General features: G+C 42.6%; 1 protein-coding gene across 2 annotated transcripts in view; it reads left to right on the top strand.

Moving 5' to 3' along the window:
* PEX7 (peroxisomal biogenesis factor 7) overlaps positions 1-15,775 on the top strand; it is a 1,557,721-nt gene that overhangs the window by 90,422 nt on the left and 1,451,524 nt on the right. For both annotated transcript variants that reach the window (XR_011268107.1, XM_069607655.1), the window contains exon 2: positions 9,975-10,032. Coding sequence is in view for 1 of the 2 variants with exons in the window: in XM_069607655.1 (XP_069463756.1) it covers positions 9,975-10,032 (58 nt within the window). In the remaining variant the exon portion in view is untranslated. The remainder of the gene's footprint in view (positions 1-9,974; positions 10,033-15,775) is intronic.

The raw sequence follows: 15,775 nt of genomic DNA, 5'->3' as shown, positions 1-15,775 counted from the left end.
TTAATCCATTGGTCCAGGGAACGAGGCTTTCAGCTCCCTGCAGCAGCCAGGAACACTTGTTCCCGTCATCTGGAGAGGATCCTGAGACCTCCAGGTCATGGGGTGGAGGGGAGTCCTATTACTTCAAAAAGAAATGGTTTCTTTTTGAAGTCACTCTGACTTTATAAAGAAATTATTTCCATTAAAGGACCGAAACGTAACCGAAATAATTTCTTTATGAAGGCAGAGTTACTTCAAAAAGGAACTATTTCTTTTTTAAGCCATAGCGTTCCCCCCATCCCATGAGATGCAGGCCTCCAGCCTAGGGGCTTCCAGGTCGTGGGGTGGGGCAGCCCAGTTACAAAAAATAAAAAGTTTCTTTTTGAAGTTACAGAAATAATTTATTTATGAAGGATGCATTTCTTTTTGGAGTCACTCTTCCTTCTTAAAGACTTCAAAAAGAAAAGATTTAATTTAGCTTTTTGTAAAAAATTGTTTTGAATTTTTTTTCTGAGGTGGCCCCCTCCAGGACATATACTGGCAGGGCCCCCTGCACCACGGGGGCTGCGGGGTCTCCCGCTATGCCTGTTTTGCACTCACAACTAAAGCTAAAAAACATGTAGGGATGTCAATAATACCAGGACATGTACTGGTGGGGCTTCCCGCATCACAGGGGCTTCCGGAGCCCATGCTACGCCAGTGCACAGTACCAAAATGTCTCAGGGTTCCCTTCCCCAAGTTCAACACAGTTCCAGAATATCTCAGGGTTCCCTTCCCCAAGTTCAGCACAGTTCCATAATATCTCGGGGGTTCCCTTTGCCAAGTGTAACAAAGTTCACTAAAAACTTGGGATTCCCTTCCCCAAGTAGGCAGCTCCTCAAACAGAACTGCTATGAGCCTCTTGAATGCTTCAAGGTTTCAATTTGTAATATTCTAGGCTCTTTTGATAACTCAAATGACTGCTTTCTTTAACTTCAGCAATTACCACGCAGCACAGCCTTTATTTCGTGGCTTTCTGGGTTCTTTCTCCAGTAGGGGCTACTTGGTCTATGTGCAGTAGTCGTACCACACGGTCCACCTATTACAGGTCATGCAACCGTAACCCTTAGCACTTTGTGATGCTCTTGGGTTTCCTTGACCAACACAAGTTTTCCTCCCTGGACATGTGTCAGTAATTCACATTCTTTGTAGCTTTCACAATAACAGTCTCTTGACTTGGCCAAAACTTGTATTCACGTCACTCTGTCACTCTAATGCTGTAAATAGTTTGTGTGGTAATCAATAAATCTTGTAGTATTTCAAAAAGTGCTTGCTCAGCATTCAATATTCTTCCCTTAGGGTTCCAAACCTCACTCTTAGGAGTTTTAGCTGAATCGCTACTTGCAAATGTCCAATTCCCACCCTTAGAGTGCCCAGGTATGAGTGTTCCCTCTCACACTCATCGGTCCTCGGCAGCTCCTCCGGGCGTTTCCGCTGTCTTCGACTTCCACTTTCCAGCTGGGAACATGCTGCTCAGGTAATTGCAAGGGCTCTGGCCCTCTCACAGGCCGCTCAAGTCGTGTCCCCTTTCTCTCCCGTTGACAGCCCACGGTGCCCTCCGCCATGCCTGTTCCACCCTACTCCATGCACACCGGGAAGGTTCCCCCTCCTCCGCTTTCAAACTACCAATTTATGCACCTGTGGCCATTCAATTGGTCGCTAATGCAAGTCCTTTGCCTGACCATAATTACAGTAATTAACAGGACATGTCTGACCTTGCATAGTCCTCTTCCTCGTCTCAGTACCATTGTGTTGAAACTGACTGGAAGTGTGCATTACTCCTAGTCGCCTCTTCCTCATCCCAGTTGTAAAGATGGGGACAGTAGGGGTGTAGGGAAGGGAAAATGACTTGCAATACACTACGAAAGTCGGGGGGGGTAGGACTCATTCTCAACAGGGAAAGGGGGATATCATGTCTCAGCTGCAGACATCCTTTCCGCACTTCCCAAGGTCCCTCCACCCAGGTGATCCTCCCTTGCATCTCCAACCACAGGGTCAGGATCCAAGAGCGATGGCCTTTCCCTGGCCACCTGAGAAGTGGATCTTAGGGAAGTAGATGGGAGGATGCCCTCAGGTTCCTCACACTTGGTATGGAGACTAAGTGGGAGTGACCAGTGGATCCTTGGGGAGGTACCTGCCAACTTTAGTCAACCCTCCAGATGTCCCCAGTTAGGCAGAGGACTTCATTACAAAGGGCTCTGCCAGTGTCATTAAAACCATCTCTGTGTAGGAAGGCTTTTGTCATGCCAGCCACATCACATACACCTTTTTATGTTCTTATTTTGCCTAATGGTTGCCAATAGAGGTTAGGTGTAACTTGTCCCTATCTAAGAAAAGAAGAGAAGAATAAATGGTGATTGTCAGTATGTCTTACAAACCTAACATAGTCATCTGTCCCAAAAGCCTAATCTAAGCCGAGTGCTCACCCTACCACTAATGAAACAGGTCTTCTAAAGTAGGTCTTCCTCAAAGGCTGAAATGGTGGTTGGCTTCTGACCTTCACCAACTTGTCCATATCTAAGTTTCCAGGCCTTGCAACTGGCTGAATAGTTCAAAGTTTGGGCAAACTCTAGCTGTGGGATTAGTCCATGAAAGTGTAATGCTGGCAATGAAAGCTTTAGCTAAACTGAGTCTTTCAAGTATTATAAATGGGTAATGCCAGTTGACCCTGTCAAACCCCTTTTCAGCATCTGATAACCGGGTGAGTGTGGAGCATGATAAGCCTTTTTCTCGCCATACTGTATATGGTAGTTCTCTAATATTATTGCAGGGCACTCCGTTGGGTACAAATGCAACCTGTGAGTGATCAATCTGAATTGGTGCACGTTTGCACAAACTGGTTACTAAAACGTTTGCTAGTATTTAACATCAACATTAAAAAGGATATAAGTCTGAAATTGTGTTGTCTCGAATATTTTGGGATTACGATAATAAGTGCTATAATGATTCCGACCAACAAGGTTCAGTTAGACTCTGCTTCTTCATAGACTTGCATGGGTAATGGGGATATTTGGGAACGACATATTTTATAAAAATCCAGAGATGAGCCATCTATCCCTGGGGCCTCAGCTAATGCGATATTTTTGTTTATTTTCTTTACCAGATGTATGCGCTCCCAAATTCCCTACCAGCGTTCCTTAGCTGAGGGAGATCGAGAACATCTTTAAATGATGCTTCTGCAACCACCATAGGTGAAGCTTCAGAACTATAAAGCATAATATAGAAGTCCACAAAAATAGCAGTTATTTCAGTGGGAGAAGAAAACTGTATTCCCTCATCCAAAAATGGCACAGACCTGGAGGCGTGTTGCTTACTAAACTGCCAAGCAAGTTATTTGCCTACCTTCTGTCAGTGCTCATAATGTCTATGTTGCTATCTGAACAGAGCAAACTATGTTTGCTTCACGAAGAATATGTTCATCTCATATGTTTCGCTCTTGTAAGTGCATATATAATATTTGGTTGGAAGTGGCATTGTAGCGAGGGTGATACCCTTGATCCTGGATTTTACTTGTTCAAGTTCTTTCTAAGAAAGAACGACTCTTTCATCATCGAACTTCTTATGTATGCCTTAGTGGAAGCACATAGGATTGCCAAGGAAGGTGCAGAAGATTGGTTAAAGCTAATGGGCCTCATTACAATTTTGGTGGTATCCTGCTGGTAAATCCAGTGGAATACCACCAAAACGGTAATACTGTTAACAGCACTTGAATGCCGGAATTACCATCATATTCCAAGTGCTGGTAAGTGTATGTAATTGCCTATTCCATTGAGTCAATAGTACATACCAGCATTTTCTGGTGGTGGGGTGACGGAAGTACCGGCAGCTCGGAGCTACAGGTAACTCCGGCCACCCCACCACCAAACTTGTAGTCTGGCGGTGAAGGAAAAGTGGCGGCAATGGAATTGCTGCCACTTTTTGCCCCTCACCGCCAAACTTTCAATGGAGCCGAATGTCTGAGGTTCTTTTACACATTGGATCTCCATGTATCCAGATATTCATTCTCCAGTGTATAATTATTTGTCTACTTTTCTCATATGGCAATGGTAACTTCCCTGTAGGAGCAGTGTGTGAGATGCCTCAGAGAAGAATTGCATCATTTAGAAGTTTGAATGCCATTGAATAGTGATCAAGTATAGCGCTCATGTCTTGAACATACAAGATGTCAGTATTATCTCTACAAATCTGGTAAAGGATACACCAAGGTTCTAGATTATTATCATCTATCATGTAGTTCAAAACCCTATCTATATTAGGGGTGGTGTTAACTAACCAGAACGGTCGGATATTGGGTCCATTACTAAGTTACACTCACCCCTCGGAATTGTGAAACAGGTGCCAATTTCAATCAAGAGTCAGTTCAAACAGCAGAGGAAACCAGGTTGCAGGTAAGTTTGGGGTTTGAGAAAGCCAATGACTAGTTTGTTTTTGTCTGTGTAGTTTTGCCAATGTGATCCTGCTTTTGCTGGGAAGCCAAACATTTGTGGTTTGATAACAATATCTATAATAAAATTACAACACTGTATGATTTCCCAACCCACTTTGGCTCTGCATCTATAAATGATCTCCACCACCCAATCCCACCGAGCATCTCTGATTTTTGAAATAGGTTAATTAAAAAAAATGTAATGGACAAATATTATATTAAGTAAGACTGGAAAGTAAGTGCCTGACGCTTGCCCGCCACCCGGGAATTAAGCTCTCTGAATAATATGGACATTTGAACAAATAACCATATCTTGGCCCTACTCAAGCTAAGAAGCGCAAACTTGAATTGAAGGCACATATACACAACTTACTTTTCATTTTACTTTTATTTGGAAACTAATCCTCGTCACCCGCATCAACAACTTTCAATAGCAGCAGGAGACCCTTCTTATCCCTTCCTTACCGTACATAGCCAGAAGGTTTACCAAGCATTTATCATGTGTACATGAATATCTTTCCATATGGGAAATAGGTATAACAAGCACTGCAACCAAAAGAAAGTATTTGACAGCATGCATAGTATTAGAACTTAGATGAGAAGACTCCTAGGTTTACATTCTCAAATGCAACTGTTTCTTTCTTGTCAATTCTGGGCTTCTCGTCTCAGAAAATCTTTCGAAAGTGCCCAGAAGTAGAACTTCTATGCAAATAAATTGTATTCACTCGCGAGTATTGACTTCCTCTTCTTGGTAAATCAACCTGACTGAAAAACCAACTAACAATATTGCCCTTTACCTGAAGGGTTTTCTTAATCTAGAAATGCTTTCCAGTGAACTAGAGCAAGCTATGTGCCTGTGGCTTTCTGTATATGTTCACTTACAGCTTTTCCCAAGTTGGTGGTGAAATGCATTGTGCACCTTTTATGCAAGTAATCTTGTTTAAAGAGAATAAATGATGCTGTGGCTTTCCTTCTTTTGCAGTGATTGTATAAGGCAATACAAATATGTGTCTCTTCAGCTGTCTGTTTGAAGGTCCCTACAACTTGAGTTCCTGTAGTGGGGGTCATTGCTGGTAAGGGGCCAGGGCTGAACAAAGCGTGTATAAATGTCCACTGCTATCCAGAGAGGACTACAGTGGGAGCTCCAGGATCCCTTGTATACCTCCTTCAGGTCCACCATTGGTGTAGTTTAAGATGGTCCCCGGTCCCTAGGGCCACCACCCTGCTAGCCACCGCCGTCAAGCAGAGGACTTTGTCACAGTACTCATAAATGGTTGTTAGTGTTCACTGCAAATCCAGTGGTGGTAAATCCAAAATTGCGTAGTCATCCGGATATGAATGATTATTGAATACTGTGATGAATCCAATGAAATCATCACTAAAACCCTGGTATGGGCCTCCTCTCATGTGGCCAGGGGAAGGCAGCCGCTACCTGATTCTGCCACTGGCTGCGGTATTATGAGTGAGGATAATGTGGAAGGAGACTCGTATCAGGAGAAAGTGGTAACTCCTTTGACTCATGATTCCTCCATTCTCCCTGAAACATTGATGGCATATTGTAAAGTGGAACCAAGCAATGAAACTGCTATTCACATAACATCTCCTAGCTCTGATTACTTTCAGTTCACAAATCAATCAAAACTAAATAGACATGGAAAACTTAAAATCATTATGGACTTCGAGACCCATAATGCCTATGGTACTGGAACGAGGAAGAGGAACAAAGAGTTGATGATGATCAGTGGTGCTACGAAGAAGACCATAAGGTCTAATTGTTCCCCTTCAAACCGCCTATGCAGGACATTTAAATGTGAGAATCGTCTACAGATGGAGGAGGGAGCAGCAGAGGCAGAAGCAACCAGGAGAGAAGTCGATGAAGTCAGGAAAGCCACAGAGGGCTGAAAAGCATTTGAAGCTGAAGCAGAAGTGAGAGCGCCAGCATAAGCCGATGCGTGAGGAGAAGGCATGCAATTTTTCAGAGTACGCGCAGCAGGAAGCAGAATCGTGGACGGTAGCGGGGAGAGAAGCACAGCTGTATGGGAGACGTGCTCCTGACGTGAGTCGTTCAGGTGAGCTGGAGGACGGGGAGACCCGGCTGAGCCTGTGGAGATGCAGAGAAGGGCCATGCAGGCAGCGGCAGTCACAGGCGAGCTGTCACTGGTATTGCCTGCCCACAGATGGTCTGGCGCAGAATCAAGGAGTGATGCAGAGATGCAGAAAGAAGCTGGTTAGTTGGCCTAAAGAGAGAGGTAACCCTGGGGCACTCCGAGCAGAAAACATTTGCAGTAAAAGACAGTTTTGAAAACTGAATAGGTAGAAATAGGGGAAAAAAGGGCACAATTCTCCTTTCATGCGATATCAGATTGGGGAAACCTCTAGCTCACATTGCCAACAGCCAAGAGACTATAAATAAGAGGGAAAAGGGCAACACAGGCACAATTCACCTTTCATGAGATATCAGCGTGGGGAAATCTGTAACCCACATTGCCAGCAGTCAAGAGACTATAAATACAGGTAAGCATTGTACAACCCTCGCAACTTGGGATATTGGTGTGGACAAACTTGGAACAAATATTGCCACTAGCAGAAGAGACCATTTATAGTTGTAGGAGTTTTTATTCCTGGCAGGCGAGTAAACCAGGAAAGAAATAGTGGCTTTGAAGAAATGTGGTTGTGGAAAAGAAAAGTGTTATGGAAAGAAACTACTAACTTTATCATCCTAACAAACTGTGGTATAACGAGACATTTGCTGTGCTGTTGTGACAGACGTATTTCTCCAGAAGAGTAACTGTGATATTCTTATAACCTCTTTACACCTTGGGAAGAATACTTTTTGGAAGGAACAGTTGCTTTGGTTTTGAACAAGTGCTTTGTGATAGACATTTACTTTATTTTTTTTATTTTTTATTTTTACATTTATAAAGTGCTCACACAGACCGCAGGCATCAAGGCGCTGTTACAGGAATTGTTTGTTTTTCTTAGTTGCGTAGTTGTGTTTTTTTTTTTTTTGTCTTAGTTACGTATTTATAACGCGCTTAAACACCCAGAGCTTTCTAAGCGCGGACCCGGGGATCGAACCTGTTGTTGCTTTGTGTCGTCTTGCTTCCAAGACGCGCACGCTGCCGCTGAGCTATCCTCCCGGGACAAGCTGAAAGACATATTGGATGGAAAATACATTTTGTGTTGAACTGAATAGGACTTCGTTGAATCAGAACTTTTTCAAAAGACTTACTGAATTGATTCAGGGCACGGGAACCAAACCCTGGTCACACGGAGTACTCTGTGAGAATTATAGGTTTGAACTTTTGCACAGTTTTGTTGAACTGAACCCTATGCACTTTGGTTGTATATATTAGTGTGAGGGTCAGATACATTTGGACACAAGGCCATCTTTCTTTAGTTTCAGTTTGCTAGGCAGGAACATTCTCGTTAGGATAGGGACAGATGGGCGTTTATCTAACCCCTCTATATTTTTAATAAATATGGCAAACATTGAGAAAACTACTTTGTGACTGTCTCTCATTTGTGACCCCTCACAATACCATTCCACATAATTTAGGCAGTTCCAATCTCTTAAAACTAATTTTGTTTCAAAACCAGATAGATCTAATAAAAAAGCCTTTGAGAAGGAGACACTCCTTGTAGATCCCAGGATGAATAAAGTAGTCTTGTATTATTCTTCCTATAGTCCGATATTGTACTGTTGATGCAGAGTCCTTGTAGACCACTCTGAACAGGAACAGCAGATCTCCATTCATGCCTTACCCTGCCACCTGCGCCCACAGTCAATATCCATCTGGGGAATTAAATGCTTGTATAAGGTCATGGAAGGCCATAAACAGGTTTACCTCACTGACCTCCACTTCTTCATCTAGAGATACCAATGTGACACAATGATCCATTGTAGACTGCAATGCTTACAATACAGCTTTGAGATGGAGGATTACGTTGAGTACGCATACGTTTCCAATTTAGATAAACGCCATCTCCCAGTGCACTTCACACAAATACCAAGCAGAGTTATCGGACAAAAGGCCATACATCTCAAAACTCCATGACAAACTCAAATCACCCACACAAACACCAGACAAGCCGGCCAACACCTTCTGCACATTCAACTCTGCAAACTCACATGCACACACAATCACGCATTTACCCACTGGGCAGCCATGTCATGAAACACGCACATACACACATATGCACTGCATCCTCCATCACCCATTTCAGAGAGAGCTTCAAAGCATACCTGTTTCCCCACACATAACCCTGCCTTCCTCCACTGCTATCACTTGTCTATCCTAATCTTCCGATCCTATCATTTCCTGAACACATTTTGTAACTTTTTTTCAACTCACACCTTTTCAATATTTGAACCATATAAGGGCTCTGAGACCCTCTGGGTAGGGCCAGCGCTAAACAAAAATTCAAATGAATAAATAAATAAACATCCTAGATTATCCCTGTTTACCTTATTGGAGTAAAAAAAAGTTCTAAAATAATGTCATGCCAAGGGGCACACAACTCCATATGGTGGAATTATTTGATTACCTGGTTTCAAGATTTGTGGCCTTGGAAAATGTGTGACCCAGCCCTACTGATAAGCGGTGTATCGTCAACCTTTACTCGGTACAAATAGTCAAATACTCCTAGAAAATAAAATAGGGAGTAAAAATACTCTCAACAAAAAAATAACAAACAGACACGAAGAACCATGTGTCCCTACTTTCAGCCTCACAGCTCAATGGATATGCTTGACCAATAGTGCACGTAGTACCACAGGAGAAACTACTATTATTACTGCCCATTAAGAAGTAAACGCCTATCTTTTAATGTGTATGAATGATTAGATGGAAAGAAATAATTATTTAAAAAACATTTCCTCTTTCCAGTTAACAGTATTACTTCTAAACGTTGGCATTCTTTGCGTTTTCAAAGATTTTAGCTTTTAAAAAATTTTAACCGCAAAAAAAATGTAAATGGGCGAAAAACAAATGTTTTGAGCAAGATCACTATCTACATATTACATATATAAGCTAACTAACTATTCGTTGACATTTTGTCCTAAATAAGGCCTCCGAAAAGGACAGTCAATATATGCGGCTATATGCGATTAGTTATAACATAAGACATCATTTTGAAAATGTTCTAATAATAAGTGCGTGAGAATTCTTTAAGCCTACATGAAGGAGATGAACACAGACATGTTGCCTATATCCATTTTGGTACGCTTGAAGCACTTGAGTATCATGCTACCCCGACACAGTCTTTGTAGAGGAGCAATAGAAATTAAAGGGAATGAGACTAGAGAATTGTAGTTGCAATAACTTGGTTTACAGTCACCACATTCTTTTGCTACTATCAGATGTTTTGTTAAATAGTCAGTTCAAGAGCAAGCTCACTGATAATTGCACCATTGTTTGTTAAAAAAAATCTGTTTGACGTGGACAGTGTGTTTTAACATTTAGTTAAATGTATATTTACAAGCTATTTAAACAGACCATCTTTCTCATGGTACATTTTGTTGTTTTAGGTTGTGGAACACTGGTAGTTTTGGAACAAACAGAATCTGGGATTGGTCTTTTCAGAAGGTAAGAACCAATTGTAAAGTATGTCTCTTCATTGTATATACCTTAACAGCAGTTCAATGCTAGCATTAATAGGGGGAAGTAGCAGCATGCCACTTTTGTTGCTGAAGATTAGTAACGTGTGTGCTATGGGCACACATCTCGAAAAGAGGGCCTTATTGTGACCTCTCCAATAAGGTTCTAAAAGTTCCAAAGTGTGTTTAGAGCGGTTTTCATCCAAAATTACATTTTGTGACCTTGGTCAAGTCTAATTTGTATATGGTAGATTCCCTTCTGTAATGGCACAGACGTTCCAAAAATGATAACATGTTAGCCAGTGGGATTCCTCGTGGTTGAAACGTTTTGGCTTAAATGTTTGCATCCTTCTGTTTGTGGTTTTATCAGGGTATTTAATGGTCAACGTTATCGCGGATGCTGCAAATATTTCACATTACGGGTTAATGACCCTCCAGTCCCTAATGAGGAACATGACAAACCTTATGATGCCCTATTATTTATCTTGCATTCTACTAACCATGGACTGCACTTCCCCTCTCCCCTTCCCCTGCACTTTTTCCCAGTCCCCCTACCCTTGCATGATCTGAATGACACCTGGCCTATTAGGATCGTTGTCCGTCTCCCTTTGTCCCCCCCCGCCTCGTCGCGCCTTGAAACACTTGTGAATAGGCGCGTTACAAATGCCATATCATATCATATCATATCACGAGCATATTCAGATAGCGAGAACCGTTCAAAAGTACTTGGTGCTTTTTCGCATTTATATTATCACCGATGAGATGGAATTCACGCATCAACTATGGTTCAATTTAAGTAACATTTGAATCCCATATCCTATGCTTTTCTGTTTACACTCACATTTCAAACTATTACTATGGATCATCTTGCTCCTCAAACAAATACAATTCTCCCCAATAATTACCCCTAATATTAACATAGAATGACACCAAATGCCAAACCTAAAAATGTACGGAAAGAAATTAGCATAATGTTCTTCAATTGACAATTTCTGTGGCTTTCATAACCTGGTGATCAGTTTTCTGTTTCCCTTCAGCAATAAACTCAAAGTCGACAATAGTAAACCGCTAGTTGCACAGCTATCAGCAGGCATGCTTTGAAGGAGTAAATGTCAAGCACAGGGCAGTACATGGGCTGTTCTAGAGTCTATATGCTGGGGCATTGGCTGAGTGGGCAACGTGCAGTGACATGCTCTTGTTGCTCACCCCTAGGTTACTGCCTCTCGTGGGTCAAGCTAAGCTTGTGAAGTAACCACAATGTAGAATATGAACTAGAAGATAATAAAGGAGTATTTGGACATGGAATGCATGTTGCCTGACCTCTGGTTCTCCAGCGTACAGGGAACAGCGGTTCCTGTTTGAGCAGCACTTTTCTGGCATCCCGTTCTGTTATGGTTATTTATAGAGTGCACGTTCACCTGAGGGCATCTTGGCCGAGTTCTCTGTCCGGTCTCGCCTGGAGCAGAGCTCTTCCCGGGCCTTCTCTCCATCTGACGGGAGCCGCTTCTCCTGTCGGCTTCTCTCTCCATTCCTTCAACTGTCTGGGTTTTATATGTCCCAGCAATGCATGCTTCTTTCCAACGACTAAAGCGCGGCCTTGGCTTCCATGCTTTAGTGATCCTTATTACTCCATTCCTCTTCTTCATCCTAGTATTTTCTAAGGCTTCATATACATGGATTTGAAAATCAGTTCTTGTCGTTCTTTTGATTACAAGATGCTGAAGGATCCTCTTTCTCATCTCTGTCTTTGTTTTTCTATTGATTACAGGATTTTGAAATGCGGATTGGTGAAGGGGCTAATCACATTAGGCCATTAAGGCATGAGGAATGGAGGGAACATCCCTAAAAGGGAAAGGGGAATACCATCTCTCATCTGATATCTGTTCTCCTCCCCGAAGTTTACCTTCCCTCATGCGATCCTCCCTCGTATAGCCACTCCCAGGGTCAGGATCAGGTAGCGGCTGCCATTCCCTTGCCACATGAGGAGAGGCCACCCCCAGGAAAGTAGTGATGACAACATCAGATTCATCACATCTAGTTTTTCGGAATTCGTTGCTCGTGATTGAGCATTCAAAGTTAACTATTAATATAGATTATTATACTTCTATTCCCAGTCTCAACGTTACCTGCTGACTTTTAAAAACTTTTTACAACAACTGTGTGGCTCTCAAGGTTTTCCGGAGCATCAGCGATGGCCTACAACTCTTCAGGGTATGGCTTCACAGTAAGGAGAGTGGGGGGAAAACATTTAACACAATTAGGAGAATGTCTCCACACATTTCCTCCATAATGTGTATCGTCTACTGTTTGCCAGCGTTAACCTTGGAGAAGACTCCTTTTAAATTGTGTCTATCTTCTCACCAGAGATGTGCATGGTATTTTCCGAGAGACCACAAGGAGGACAAATGTCAAGTGTGTAAGCTCTTCAATCCGAAAACGCTCAAGGATTAACTATCAAAATGCGGGGCAGCCTATGCAATGCAAGCTGCGGCATCCACGGAATACCCCACTGGCGTGGAGGAGTCTGATGCTGAGCAGGACAGTCCCAGTTTCATTAGTGACACTGAGGAGACATTGCATAGGGAAACTGAGGATTCCCAAGTGCCAGTCCTCAGCTCCGAACAGCAGGCGTCCCACTCTGTTATGGAGGCTTCTCCTGGTGACAAGGGCAAACCTATAAAACGCATGCAGTAATCCACATAGTAGACCGACGCCAAGCAAACAGAAGCATACTGTTTCTCACACAAAACTCAACGCCCCCTTCGACCAATTCAACGCTTTCGTTAAAAAGGCACTAAATTGTCAGTGGACCATATACTCTTAGCAAGCGGTTCAGCGGTACCTAAAACCTCTGCGCTAAGTGGTTCTCTCTCGACGCATGTTTAAAAAAAACTACACGCTTGATGAGTATGCAAAATTCCACACCAAAATCGCTACACATACACAAAAGCATAAATTGCATATGCTGAAACAGACAGTTTCGACAATAATAGATACATCTATGTCAGACTACACAGGTAGCACCTTCCCTTTAGTGGATACACTAAAGAAAAGAAACTAGCCCAAAAATGTCGGGAGGAAGATTTGGTTTTTCACTGCAAGCCACTCCTTCTAGTGGAGCTTGGAATAAGGATAGGTTTGAAAGCGCACTAGACATAATGGCTCCCTGCATTGACTGTTTAGATAAACATCCTATAAAACATAAACATGTGGTAGAGGAGGAGGACGTTCCGTCTATGGCAGCTAGAATAGAACCCACTCACACTTATTAGGAGTCCATAATTGAACTGGATGCAGATGAGGAAGATGAAGTTTTTGTGAATGAAGTGTGTGTTGGGTCAGATGATTTGGCACATACTTTGGTCTTCCATTTTATATTTGTTCTTATATTTGTTCTTTATTAAAAGAAAAAGGTAAACTCCTGACTTTCCATAACCGACATGTTTTCCCTAACAAAAGAAACTAACTAGGGTGCTCGTCATTTGTCAGTCAGTGCGAAAAGATGATCTGCCCACTGTCCAAACTATTCTAACCTAGCCCTACGACTACAAAAATAACTAAGACACCAGAGAATGACTCCCTTCTCCTGTGGGCTGGTTTCTCAGCAAGTTCACTTTAGTAAAGTATTCTTAGGTAGTTCTTTGGAACTACTTTTATCAAATCGTATAATTGAGATATTGGGTTCTTCAACTTTTCAACTGTGTCTTTCACATGCTCGTTCTCCCTCTCTCCCTCTCCCTTCTATTCTGTTCTCTTGCAATCATAATATTTTTTATCTCCCTTTTTTCAGGGGAAACTTTGGTTCTTCCATTGTTAGTCAAACTTGAGAGTTTCTCTTTACTCCATGTCCAATCCTTTTCTTGGCTAGGTCATACAGGAATGTTCCATTTATAATTCTCACTGTTCTTATATACTTCCAACAATTGGTCTTCACTGGGACGAGTATGAGTGTTCCAGTAATGATTCTCTCTCTTCTCCAATACTTGGTCCTTACTGGGCTGAGTATGAATGTTGCAATCTTTAGTTTTGGACCCTCAACCGGGTCTCTCGCTCTCCCTGTTATCTTTAATTCTCGGGTATCGCGTCGACAGAGCTCTCTTTGGTGGTTGCGAGCTTGGCTTCTCTGCTCTTTGCTTTTTCTTAGTTCAGCACTCTCTCCGATCTCGTTCAGGGACTCCCAAGTCGACCGGCTTTCGGTTACGCCACCATTTTTTACTTTGTCACTCCGTAGACACTGTACCAGTCCATCGGCTTCTCTTGCTTCAAGTTTCTTGGCATGCACCAGAAGCCGTGCATCCCCGTTTCCTTCAGTTTCGCTCACACGGCTGATTTGGAAATCCCAGGCTTCTCTCTTTCCCAGGTCTCCTCCTCTCAGATTTATGACGCTGCCATGGGTTTTACCTGTAGGAGCATCAAAGGCCTCTTTCTTTGTTCTACTCTCTGTACTGCTCCAGTGGTTTTCTTCTTCTCAGTACCACATACGTATTTCTTTTCAGGTTTTTTCAAAGGTTCTATATGACAATAACACATATCAGCATGTTTTTCATGTTTTCTACTAGCAGGTTTTATTAGCGATGGGCTATAGGTGGGATGGTTAGGGAGTTCCTCGTCGGAACGGGAGTCCTTGTCCCCAAGGGAGGCGGGGGAGTCTCTCCCGGTGAGGTTCCACTTTGCCTCTACCCCTAGGGAGGGTATTGCATAGCGTTCTCACCTCCCTACCCTCAGAGAGAAAGGCTCCCCCTGAGGAGAAGTGACTGAACCCTGTGATTCCCATGCACTGAGCGAGGAGCCAGACATCATTGATGATCCTATTTCTTCATCACCCACTGATGATTAGATTGTATACAATGATCTTCTTAAAAAGGCTGCAGATTATTTCAAAATCGACACCCATGAGTAGGAAGAGGACTCTGATTTTTGTGATGACATTCTCAATGAGAAGAAACAAATAGGTCAATATATGCATTATTGCAATCTGTTAAAAAGAGATTAATACAGTCCCTTTCAACTCCAGCCCTAATGAGAGCCGTTAACCCACGTATTGAAAAGAGGTTTAAGCCAGCACCTACAGACCCCCTTTTTTTATCAAAGGGCATCTCAAACCACATTCTCTGGTAATTACTACTATTTGTAAGAGAGATGGCACTCCCTTAGCCACTTTGGGGCTCCTCCTGCTAAGGGGACTAAAAGGATTCACGTCCTGTGGAAGAAAGTAGCTACGCTGCTTTCCAAATACATGTTGCCAATAAGACTTTTATGGCAAGTTTTAACAGGGCACAATGGGACCGTGCAGAGGAACTTGTTAGCAGCGTCCATGAGACTCTTTGGTCTGAAATACTGAAAACATTAACAGAGGGCAAATTAACGGCAACTACCATTATTAAAAACACACTTGATGCCGTGGAGACTGCTGGTAGGATAGTGGCACAAGGCATGCGTGGCTAAGGAATTCAGGTTTACAAGAGTTTTCACTATCATAAATGTGGGCAACTTTGTGAAGGGAAGTCTGACTCTTGATAAAGGATTGATTCAGTTTCCTATGTTTTTTTGTGTAAATCCTTTTGATTATTTTATAAACATGCAGAAACCATACAGACATACAGTGCTCTCCAATTGTTGTCATGTCAACCAAAATCAAAGGATCACCGGTATACATATGGTAACAAAAGCCAAATCAAGTCCTGTCAAAGCAGCACGCCCTTTCCCCTACTATAGCATCTCTGGTTGTCCCA

This window comes from Ambystoma mexicanum, chromosome 4q (assembly GCF_040938575.1).
Source record: "Ambystoma mexicanum isolate Mex_15411 chromosome 4q, UKY_AmexF1_1, whole genome shotgun sequence".
Taxonomy (NCBI): Eukaryota; Metazoa; Chordata; class Amphibia; order Caudata; family Ambystomatidae; genus Ambystoma; species Ambystoma mexicanum.
Note: the sequence above shows the minus strand (reverse complement) of the source record. Positions and strands in the feature narration are given on the sequence as shown.